This window comes from Podarcis gaigeae (genome assembly GCF_964106915.1).
Source record: "Podarcis gaigeae genome assembly, chromosome: 2".
Lineage (NCBI taxonomy): Eukaryota > Metazoa > Chordata > Lepidosauria > Squamata > Lacertidae > Podarcis > Podarcis gaigeae.
This window is the reverse complement of record NC_139679.1, coordinates 112990491-113002872: the sequence shown is the minus strand read 5'-3', so window position 1 is coordinate 113002872 and position 12382 is coordinate 112990491. Positions and strand designations below refer to the sequence as shown.

The following is a 12382-nucleotide window of genomic DNA, read 5'->3' as shown; positions in this document are numbered from 1 at the left end:
GACTTTATATCGGAGGGTTTTGTGTCATTAACAGTAAGCTTAATGATCATTATATGCTTCTATAGATGCAGAGAGAACATCTTTCCAGGGAGGAAGGTCTAATTCAGTGTTTGGGCCTCCTGCTGTTTTTGAACTACAATTCCCATCATCCTTGACCACTGGTCCTGCTAGCCAGGGATGATGGGAGTTGTAGTCCAGAAACAGCTGGAGGGCCAAGTTTGGGAAACATTGGATCTGCATCTTTCCTTAACAAGTTCTTCAGAGATAAAAGAAATCGGAGCTGTTGTGATTTCACACATGGGGAATTTCTCCTTATTCCTTTTGATGGCCTGATCTGCTTCCAGCCTCTTGTCACATTCTTTCATTTCCTGGCTACTTTTCGACAAAGTGTTTTCTTCTTCAACTAATTTCCTCTCTCACAGGGGGCGTTCCAAGGAAATACCTACAGTGGTACCTCAGGTTAAATACTTAATTCATTCTGAAAGTCCGTTCTTAACCTGAAACTGTTCTTAACCTGAAGCACCACATTAGCTAATGGGGCCTCCTGCTGCTGCCGTGCCGCCGGAGCAAGATTTCTGTTCTCTTCCTGAAGCAAAGTTCTTAACCCAAGGTACTATTTCTTGGTTAGCGGAGTCTGCAACCTGAAGCGTATGTAACCCGAGGTACCACTGTAAAAGTACCCCATTTTCCACTATTCAGGAATCCTGGTTTTGCACTCCAGCCCACAGCAACACCCCTGACCCCAAGCCCAGGCCTCCTCCTCTCTCACTGTACATCATTAAACATTAAAAACTTCCCTAAACAGGGCTGCCTTCAGATGTCTTTTAAAAGTAGGATAGTTGCTTACAGTGGTACCTCAGGTTAAGTACTGAATTCATTCTGGAGGTCCGTACTTAACCTGAAACTGTTCTTAACCTGAAGCACTATCTCTGGGTTAGCGGAGTCTGTAACCTGAAGCGTATGTAACCCGAGGTACCACTGTATTTGAAAAGGGATTAAGGCACACAGCTACCACTTCCTTGACTGTGGCTCTAATGATTATACCCATGGAAAGCATGGTGGAAATAAACGCAACGGTTGTAACATGCCAAACAGGCTTGGTTTTAAAGGTTTTTATTTCAGTTCAGTGCTTTGAAATAGCCTCTTCAACAAAAATACATAAAAAAGGAAAGGATGAATCTTGTGTGTAAAGGTTCCTCTTTCTAGCAGGGTTCCTATGACTAAAAGCTTCCTGGTAGCCACAATTTGATAACTGCGGGGATGCAATTCAATGCATAATTGCACCACACGCAATGAAAATCCGAGCTGCTGCTTGGTTTTCTTGCCTTGCAGGTTTTGAAAGGTCGGATGAGAAGCCTGTGGATCTCCAGATTTTGCTGGACTACAGCTCCCATCCCCCCTGATAATTGGCCATGTTAGCTGGGGTTGATGGGAGGTAGAGTCCAATGACATATGAAGGGCCGCAGATCCTGGGTTAAAAGGACAGTAATAAAATAATGAGGAAGAGGGGGCATGACGATTCAAAATACAGCAATGGGAAAGGAGGCTCTAATCCCGTTTTACTCATTTTTTAATGCTATGGGTGTGTGCTTCCACTTTTGCCTAACTGATGAAATATACTAAGGGCCAAATAAGCATGTGGTTATCTCCTTGTGTGCTTGACTTTTGTTTACTAAATGTAAAGGGGGCTATCCAAACTGGAAAAAGTGCTATGTGTTGCTTTGCCCCAGCCAGTCTGGATTTGCCATCCACATGCTGGCTTATTTTTTTAGTAAATAACAGCCAAAGGCCAATAGCATCCTTAATGCCACGCCTCGCTTGACTAAAATCTGCAGGGCTGAGAACTGGAAGTGCTAAAAATTTATCAGGCTGCACCTCCTTGCCTAGGCCTAGAGAAGAATGCGCCTTCATTTTCAAGAGTTGTGGAAATGGATCCTCGAGATTCAACATTTCAGCTTGCCTCCCCACTTCAGATGGAAAAACGGGCAGATCCTCTCTCCAGAGAAGGAGGCTGAGGGGAAAGTGAAGATCGAGTTGTTGGTGTCTCCTTCGAAGAACTCCACGAGGCCCTCTTCGTAGTGTAGGGATACTGTATTCGGATTTTCCTGAGCTCGCTTCTGGCATACACAACGGTCAGCTTAGGGGAAGTCGAAGCTGAGAGCTGCCAATCGGAGAACGACCCAAAAGTGTCCACCATGGTCTTCTGCAGAGCCCAGAACCCCTCGCTAGGGTTAAGGGTGATGTCCCCCTTCCTCTTGACAGACTCTCGCGCCACACCAACCGCCCACTCGGCCCATTCCCCTCCGACCTCCACGTCCCACCAATGCTGCCCGGAAGTGAATCTCTCGCGGCCCAGCACACACGTCTCCTTGTCGAATCTCTCGGGGTTGTCGGGCAGGTCCTGGCGCCTGTCTCCCCATTGGACGCACTTCAGATCCTCGGACAGGATGAGGTTGGGGTGCGCCGTGTCTGGGTACAAAGTCACATTCACTGTGCAGGGCAGAGAGAGAGAGAGAGAGAGAGAGAGAGAGAGAGAGAGAGAGAGAGAGAGAGAACTGCATGGGTCAAGGAAAAGGACCAGCCTCTCGGCTGCCGGACCACAACTCCCCCAAACCTCATTTTGGCCAGGCTTCAGGAGGGCCAGTAGACTTCACCCCACCCCAGTGCCCCAAGGATGAAGGAGAAACTTGCATATTGTATGGGAGGCTTTGCTTGGGCTTCCCTCTGGTGGCATCCCTAAGGGTGTTTGTTATGTTTTGGAGGGAAACCCTCTGAGTTGTTGAGGTAGGAAAACGTCATCTCTGCCCTCAGAGGCTTGTGGCTGAGAGTAGTGTGGGAAGCAGAGCTCGCGTACAGATGTAAAGCCCAGGGGGAGATAGCAGAAAGTTTGGGGAAATCCACCCCAGGTCCTCCTACCATTTTTGGAAACTAAAGTCAACCCCTCTGTCCTTGAGAAATATAGGGCGAAAACTGGGTTCCCCCTCATTTTCTTTTTTTTTCTTCCCCCTGGGCTTTCATGTCTCTAATCTTTTCCCTCAATATATTAAACAGCATCCTATTGAAGAAATTGGATGTCCGCTAGTTGACGTTAAGGGAGCTGGGTGTCAGAAAGGGCCTTCTCTCTGGTAGCACCTTGTCTAGTGAGGATGTTTTAAAATTTTCCACAATGGTTATGTGGTTAATGTTTTCCTGTTGTTGTTTTTTTTTGTTGCTTTGTTGCTATTCTTATTTAAACCAGCCCTCACCCATTGTTACCCACACATCATCATTTTCTCTTACTTAGATCAGTTGTGCTGGACTCCTGGCTGAGTGAAAGAGATAAATTAACCACTTTTTCATTTTTCCAGAATGCAGTCTGTTGAACTATCTGCATAATAAAACCCCATTAAGTGCTTGAAAGGGACGTGGGTGGCGCTGTGGGTTAAACCACAGAGCCTAGGACTTGCCGATCAGAAGGTCGGCGGTTCATATCCCTGCGATGGGGTGAGTTCCCAATGCTCGGTCCCTGCTCCTGCCAATCTAGCAGTTTGAAAGCACGTCAAAGTGCAAGTAGATAAATAGGTACCGCTCCGGCGGGAAGGTAAACGGTGTTTCCGTGTGCTGCTCTGCTTCGCCAGAAGCGGCTTAGTCATGCTGGCCACATGACCCGGAAGCTGTACGCCGGCTCCCTCGGCCAGTAAAGCGAGATGAGCACCGGAACCCCAGAGTCGGTCACGACTGGACCTAATAGTCAGGGGTCCCTTTATCCTTTTATCTTTAAGTGCTTGAATGAGGGCCTGCTATTGATTCCTGACCTGCCATCAAATATTTCCCATCTCCTCTAGTTCCCGGCAGGTATTATTTACCTTTGTGCAATGCTTGCTCCAGAGACCCTGTTCTGTGGAGAAAAGGTTCACAAATTACTCAGTGCGTCATATACCGTATTTTTCGCTCTTTAAGATGCACTTTTCCCCTCCTAAAAAGTAAGGGGAAATGTGTGTGCATCTTATGGAGCGAATGCAGGCTGCGCGGCTATCCCTGAAGCCTCTTCAGGGCAACAGGAGGAACACTCCCCCTGCCCTGAAGAGGCTTGGCACGGCTATCCCAGAAGCCAGAATAGCAAGAGGGATCACTGCTTTCGCTGCTCAGCGATCCCTCTTTCTATTCTGACTTTGCTTTGCTGGAGAGGCGCTGTGCAGCTTCAGCAAAGCGGGAGGAGAAACAGAGCCCCTTCCCTTTCTCCTCCCGCTTTCCTGGAGAGGCGCTGCACATAGAGGGAGAGAAGATTTTTTTTCTTGTTCTCCTCTAAAACTAGATGTGTCTTATAGAGCAAAAAATACGGTATGCAGCAATGTGCCATTGCGTCTGTCTCTCTTGTACATGAAACTCCTCATTAACAGCATCAATTAAATTATGATCACTGTTTATAGATGCTTTTTTGGTACATGTCTGGAATCCATGTTTCGAGTAAAGGCGCTAATAGGATAGGGAAACAAACTGGAACGAACACTTAAGGCTGGATGAATCCATGAAGTTTAGTTTCTCTCCATTTCTCATTTTTTAAATCCTAAATTAGGTTTGCCTCATTTCTACATGCATTTGCATTTTTTTTAATTGAAAAAAGGTCATCCTGAAAATGCAATTTTTTTCCAGTGTGTACATTATTGAGATCAATTACTCCCTAACAGAACACATTTTTTTTACATTATTTCCACTTTTTTATCAATTGCACGCCTTTTTCTACAATGACCTTGAAGTGAAAGCCAGTTCTTCTGTAACAAGGAACTGACTTTCTCTGCCACCCCCTATCAAAAACACAGATCATTTCTGTATCTCTATATTTGAGTTGTCTCCAATACCTTCACATTTCTCAATAGCTTTTTCCAGAGCAGAATTTTTCTGAGCGCAAATTCTGAGAGTCTCCTCCTGCCCTGGAGACAGTTGCACCAGCTGCCTCCCTAGTGCTTTTTCATACCTGGAAGGGGAAGAAAGTTATGAACCTGGAATTGGATAAAGTTTAATTTAGTTTATTTATATGCTCTCTCTTTTTTATTTTCACAGCGGACTGTGCTCAAAGCAGCTCACAATAAAGCAGGTATCAAAACACACAACGTTTTGTTACGAAACACATGGACAACATCAAATAAGGCAAAGTGAAAATAGATAGCATCGATTCAATTTGGCAAGGGAATAGTCTAGTCTTACATGGTTGAGAGCCAATGTTTGTCATTCTCAGATCAGACCCATTGAAACCAACCAAAGGTCACATACCTGCTCAAAGTGCTTTTGATATCCTGCAAGAGAGAACAAGGTGAAGTTGTTCTTAGTTGTACAGGCAGAAATAATTTATTCCTTCTGGGGGAAATAATCACTGTTGCAGGAGGGTGTCTTATTTATTCCAAATATTAGAATTCAGAGAACTTTAAGAGGAGCTCTGCTGGATAAAACCAATGGCCTATCTAATCCACCCTCCTGTTTTCACAGATGCCTATGGAAATATTCATAAGGTCTATTCCAAGACGAGTAATCACACAAGGAGCTAGCAGTGGGGTCTGTTGTGTACTGAGTTGAATAGGATCCAAAATGCAGCAGTCTGATTGGTCCTAGAACAACAGGATTCAGAATGCAGCAGTCTAATTGGTCCTAGAACAATAGGATCCAGAATGCAGCAGTCTGATTGGTCCACAGGAGCCACCCAATCCAGCTCCAGGTGGGATTGAATCTGCAACCTGATTGGCCTACAGGAGAATTCTGGAATTAGCCAATCACGTGGGGCCCACTGTGTAAGTAATGTATACAAAGCAGACATTCTGGGGGAACTTCCATTCCTCCTCACCACTATGAGTCTCACCTGCAGAAATTCCCTTGCTGGCTGTTGGCATTTCCTCTCCATTTCTGCAATCATCCCACTGACACTGGAAATCTCATTGGAGAGCCTGGTGACGTTTTCTTCCTGCCTCTTCTTAATCTTCTTTTCCAGGTCATCCAGCAGGGCCAGCCGGAAACACTTGGTTTCCTCCAGAAATATCTGCATTCGCTCAAAGGCCGATCTGATCTTCTGCTTCTCCTCTTCCAGCTGCATCTGGGGGGAAACACACACACACACACACACACACACACACACGGGGTGGGAAGGAAGAATGTGGACTGAGACGCTTACCAGGCACTTTTGACTTCCCTGTTCTTCTATCACTTTCCAATCCACAAGCCTTTCTCTCTCTTTCTGCAGAGACTTCAGCTGGGCCTCGATTCTCTCCTGCAACGACAGAGAAGGCTTTTATTCTGGGGAGTTCAGTCTACCTTGTGGCTCAGGGATTCCCTTAGAGAAATCCTGTTTTGATTTTGGTAACGTAAGGATGGGAGGCAGTTTCTGTTTTCAAGGTTTCCAGAAATTTGCAAAAGGGAGAACGTGAGACTGCCTCCTTGATCGTTCTTGACTTGGTGACCGCTTGCTCTACACACAATTCAAAGTGTTGGTGCTGACCGTTAAAGCCCTAAACAGCCTCGGCCCAGTATACATGAGGGAGCGTCTCCACCACCATTGTTCAGCCTGGACACTGAGGTCCAACTCCGAGGGTATTCTGGTGGTTCCCTCCCTGCAAGAAATGAGGTTACAGGGAAGCAGGCAGAGGGCCTTCTCGGTAGTGGCGTCCGCCTTGTGTAACGCCTTCCCATCAGATGTCAAGGAAATAAACAACTATCTGACTTTTAGAAGACATCTGAAGGCAGCTCTGTTTAGGGAAGCTTTTAAGGTTTGATGTTTTATTGTGTTTTTAATATTCTGTTGGGAGCTGCCCAGAGTGGCTGCGGAAACCCAGGCAGATGGGTGGGGTATAATTATAATTATAATTATTTGCTCAATAAACCTTCCTCCCAAAGCTAAGCCTGCTAGGACACCTTACTCCATAGTCTTAAAACCTTCATGCCTTAATTAGAGTTAAGCAAGTTGGTTATATGAGGCTGATTTATCCCATAATACCATCCTCAGCACAAATAATCATGGATATATGATAAAAAAGAATCCCTGAAGTGGTCCCTGTTGGAGTTGTGGAACTGCCCACTTACAGAGAATCTTCCGAAAGAAACCCAGGCTATTCCACACTGGCGAAATTCCCCTTCAGTACTGCAGGAAGGTTTGAATATTGCAAGGCCCTCTAGGGGGTGCAGTGCATCTTTGTGGGTGCCATCACTGGGCCGGGACAAAAACCTGTTCTTAGTGACTCCCAAGCTTGCCTGTTCTTCAATCCATATAGTCTGATCTTGGTTATGGCAGTGTGTGATGAAACATTGGGAATATTAAGTTAAGGTTTATTAAATTCACCAAACAAACAAACAAACAAACAAATTTATTTATTTATTTATATATAGATATATTATTTATTATTTAATATATATATATATATATATATATATATATATATATATATATATATATAATTTTAATACATCCCACTCTACCTGGTTCAGCAAACTGGGCTCAGGGCAGCTAACAACAAATTTAAAACACTTAATTGTAATACAACATAGAAGCAGCATAAAATACAATATAAAAGCATGAATAACAATAAAATTCAAAGTTCAAAAAATCAATTTGGGGGAAATCCATCCAATAAACATTAGATAGTCTCCAGGGCTAGCTGGCTGAATTAGTCCTACTTGGGCCAGTGTGGAGGCCAGGGGAGAATTAGCTGTGGGGTCTCAGAGCGGGTAATCTTCATAAAAGGGGTATGTGGGGGGAGGCAAGAGAAGGGAAATAAAAGATCAGGCTGAATTCAAATTAGAGGCCAGGTAGAATAGCTCTGTCTTACAGGCCTGATGGAAGGAGGTTAAATCCTGCAGGGCCCTCGTCTCATGGGACAGAGCATTCCACCAGGTCGGAGCCATCACTGAAAAGGCCCTGGCCCTGGTGGAGGATAGTCTGACTTCCTTAGGCCCCGGGACCTCTAAACTATGGGTATTCATGGACCTTAAGGTCCTCTGCGGGGCATACCAGGAGAGGCAGTCCCATAAATGCGAGGGCCCTAAGCCACAAAGGGTTTTAAAGGGCAAAACCAGCACCTTGAAGCTGAACCTATACTCCACCGGGAGCCATTGCAGCTTGAAAAGCACTGGGTGAATATGTTCCCATGGCAGGGACCCTGTGACGAGCCTCGCTGCAGCATTCTGCACCCGCTGGAGTTTCTGGGACAGCTTCAAGGGCAGCCCCGCATACAGTAAATTACAGTATTCAAGCCTGGAGGTGACCGTTGCATGGATCACTGTGGCCAGGTTGGGGTGGGAAAGGTAAGGGATGAACTGCTTAATGTGACGAAGATGGGGGGGAAAGAAAGTCCTGAAGCAAATAATAATAAAATGTTACATGTAGGTAACCGTGTTGGTCTGTCATAGTCGAAACAAAATAAAAAAAATCCTTTCAGTAGCACCTTAGAGACCAACTAAGTTTGTTACCTGAAGAAGCGTCTCCAACTCCATCGTTCTGCCCGGACACTGAGGTCCAGCACCGAGGGCCTTCTGGCAGTTCCCTCACTATGAGAAGCCAAGTTACAAGGAACCAGGCAGAGGGCCTTCTCGGTAGTGGCACCCGCCCTGTGGAACGCCCTCCCATCAGATGTCAAAGAGAAAAATAACTACCAAACTTTTAGAAGACATCTGAAGGCAGCCCTGTTTAAGAAAGCTTTTAATGTTTAATAGGTTATTGTATTTTAGTGTTCTGTTGGAAGCCGCCCAGGGTGGCTGGGGAAACCCAGCCAGATGGGTGGGGTATAAATAATAAATTATTATTATTATTATTATTATTATTATTATTATTATTATTATTATTATTGGTATGAGCTTTCATGTGCATGCACACTTCTTCAGATACACACCATAAGAAAATGGTTTGGGCAGTAGCAATAATACAGTGGTACCTCGGGTTAAGTACTTAATTTGTTCCGGAGGTCCATTCTTAACCTGAAACTGTTCTTAACCTGAAGCACCACTTTAGCTAATGGGGCCTCCTGCTGCTGCCGCGCCACCGGAGCACGATTTCTGTTCTCATCCTGAAGGCAAAGTTCTTAACCTGAGGTACTATTTCTGGGTTAGCGGTGTCTGTAACCTGAAGCATATGTAACCCGAGGTACCACTGTATTATATTACACTGTTAGAAAAACAGGTCTAATAGTGTAATTTAAGATTACGAGTATTTGTGCTTCCCAAACACCCAGGAAAACAAAAATGCATTCTCCTGCGAGAATTCTTATAGCAAAATACTGGAAGACACAGGAATTACCCACCGTGGAAGAGTGGCAGATGAAGGTGATCGACTATATGAGTTTGGCAGAGATGACGAGCAGAATCCGAGACCAGGGAAGAGAAACGGCGGAAGAGGATTGGAGAAAATTTAAGGACTATCTAAAGAAATATGCAAAAATTAGTGAATGTTAGGCTGGTGTTAGATGAGAAGTTAGGGGTTAACTGCGGCAATAGATAAAAGAAAATGAGTGTTATTAAAATTAAATTGAAACAAGTTGGGGATTCGCTTAAAATTTATCGATAGGAGAACGCAGTAAGGGGAGGTACGAGGAAGTCGGGAAAGTAAGGCATATGAAACTAAGATTTGAAAGTATATGTGTTTTATGTTTTATTGTTTTGTATTTGTGTTGAAAATGCTGTGGAAACTTTAATAAAAATTAATTTAAAAAAATGCATTCTCCTGGCACCAAAATTAAAACAAGGTTGGTGTCAGTCCACGGTGGTGTTTTTCTACCTTATACTCTTGAAAAGCCTCTTCCATGGGGAACACACTATGTTCTCGGTGTTCCTTGGACCTGTCGCGCACCACACAGATGGGGTCTTGGTCAACATTCCAGAATAGTTTCAGGGGCTCCTGATGCCTCGGACACATTCCCCTCTTGCCATCTTCCTCCCTTCCTGCAGTTTCTTGACCAGCTCCACCAGGTTGGCCAGCTGACGGTTTGGCCGGAAGTTCCTCTGCTGGACGGTTTCCCTGCACTGAGGACAGGAAGAGTCTGGGCTGGACTCTGCCCAATACTGGGTGAGGCAGGCCTGGCAGAAGTTGTGCCCGCAGTCGATGGTCACTGGATCCTTGAAGTACCCCAGGCAGATGGAGCAAGTCGCTTCCTCGCAGCACTCCGACACGGCACTTCCAGATGCCATGGGCTGCCTCTTAAGTCTTGTTTCAAATTTCAAACCTCTCCTTTCCTTTACAAGAATATTATCTGTGTGGGGCAGCTCATTTTGGGCAGCGTAACAAAAACGACCAGCAGAATCAGGCCAGAAACCTGAAAACCAGTTTTATGAGTTGTTTTCTTGAATCAAGCTGGACTTAAACCTATATTTTTTAAAAAAAATAATCTGGCTGCCTTGGACCAGAGTCAAAGCTCCAAACATACAAGTAGTGGTGACCAAGTTCAAAACAAGTGGTCCAAAAAACAACCACTCAAGACTTAGGGGGTGTTGACGGCTTCCCTTAGTTCTAGGTGTGTTTGGAGAAGTTATCTTCCCCAGCAAGCCCTCTGAAGAGGAGGCGAAGCCAGAGAAATTGGTAGATGGGGACTAGGAGTTGGACTCTGCTTGGAGCTCAAGTAGGGACCACAGACTGTTGCCTAGCAACAAGGCTGCAGCGTGGAGAATTCTTGAACCGAGACTGGAACCTCCATCCCTCCCTGGAGCCTTCTGACACATGGCAGCTCTGATATGATGCTATTCTGTCACTCATCTTTTTCTTTTCTTGCTAAGTTTGTGCTGCACTTCCGAGCAACTGGTCTGAAATTTGTTGGTCTGTGTCCGAAAGTGTCACCCTCCCTCCCCCCCCACCGCTGCTTCCCTTTGGAAAACTGTTTACTGCTGAATCGGAACGAACAGCAGTAGGGTATTCTGTAGATTCCCATTTGTTCTGATTCAGTGGTGTGGAGCAGGTTTTCCTGGGGAAAGTGGTGGAACACTCCCCCCCCATGGACCAATAAATCTCGGGTCTGTGCTTAGAAAGTGCAGCAGAAAATCAAATGTGGAAGAGCCCTTGTACAGGTTTACTCAGAAACAAACCCCATTGAGTTCAATGGGACTTACTTCCAAGTAGGGAATGGAAGAAGGCGTGTGAATTCATAACCTGAAAAGTTTTTGAGCTAAGTTACTGATCTCACTGTCTCCTGTGGCAGAATTACATGACTTGTTTACTTATTTATTTAATAAGGTTTATACACTGATTGTGTGAGGAATGCTGAAGGTTTCTCCTTCTTCTTTGGCGATCGCTCATAGGTGAGTAAGATTGTCTTCCATGAACACAGTCTTAAGAGTGAGTCCGTAAGTGACTGTGGAGGCCAATTCTGGATCCACACGTCCTTCCACAGTGGGGACATTGGTTTCCAGGCAGGAGTTGATAACTGTGTGGATTTGCCAAGCGTGCCTTCCTCCTAGCACGTTTCTCCCTTGCATCCTGAGTTTGAGTGTCTTCAAAACTCATGACACCTTTGGTAAAGGCTGTTCTCCAATTGGAGCGCTCGCAGGCCAGTGTTTCCCAGTTGTCAGTGTTTATAACTACATTTTTAAAGATTTGCCCTGAGGGAGTCTTTAAACCTCTTTTGTTGACCACCAGCATTGTGCTTTTGATTTTTAAGTTCAGAATAGAGTACAGTGGTACCTCGGGTTAAGTACTTAGCGGAGTCTGTAACCTGAAGCATATGTAACCTGAGGTACCACTGTAGTTGCTTTGGAAGATGAAGACATTGGCTTGTGCTCAATATGAGGAGGGCAGGATGGGGTGTGAGGAATATGTGGGGACATTGAAGCTGGCCCAGTGTATACATACATTTTTGTGTTGGAATTTCCTGTTCAGACATAATGTTGACCAGGTTTACAGAGCATGTGGGTGTTTAGAGACGGCACCTTTCTTTCTCCCTCAAAAACTCCTTTCCTCCCAGGAACTACATAGGGAATGAGCAGTGTGTTATCTGCTTACAGAAGCCATTGGTCCCTTTGTAGCCTCAGTTTGAATACAGTGGTACCTCAGTTTACATACGCTTCAGGTTACAGACTCCGCTAACCCAGAAATAGTGCTTCAGGTTAAGAACTTTGCTTCAGGATGAGAACAGAAATTGTGCTCCAGCGGCATGGTGGCAGCAGGAGGCCCCATTAGCTAAAGTGGTGCTTCAGGTTAAGAACAGTTTCAGGTTAAGAACGGACCTCCGGAACGAATTAAGTACTTAACCTGAGGTACCACTGTACCTTGCTCTTTCAATCTAGAGAAGGAAGTGTTTTGGGTCATGAAAAATTAAATTTATTTTTTGTGGGGAGAAAAACCACATGCAACTGTAAGCAAGCGTTCCTCCTATTTTAAAAATGTGTATGTGTGTGTTTGATTTTTATTTTATTTTATTTTTTGGCCACTGGATCTGGAAAGATG

The 12382-nt window shown here is 45.0% G+C and overlaps 1 protein-coding gene across 1 annotated transcript; it reads right to left on the bottom strand.

The window, feature by feature from the left end:
• Positions 1 to 1969: 1969 nt before the first annotated feature.
• Positions 1970 to 10204, bottom strand: LOC310839501 (zinc finger protein RFP-like; the record flags this gene model as incomplete). The annotated part of the gene is given in 7 exon segments (XM_083728139.1): positions 1970 to 2490; positions 4839 to 4954; positions 5251 to 5273; positions 5831 to 6055; positions 6140 to 6235; positions 9728 to 9857; positions 9860 to 10204. Coding segments are annotated over 7 exon segments (1389 nt in total). The 5' UTR covers positions 10138 to 10204.
• Positions 10205 to 12382: the final 2178 nt, after the last annotated feature.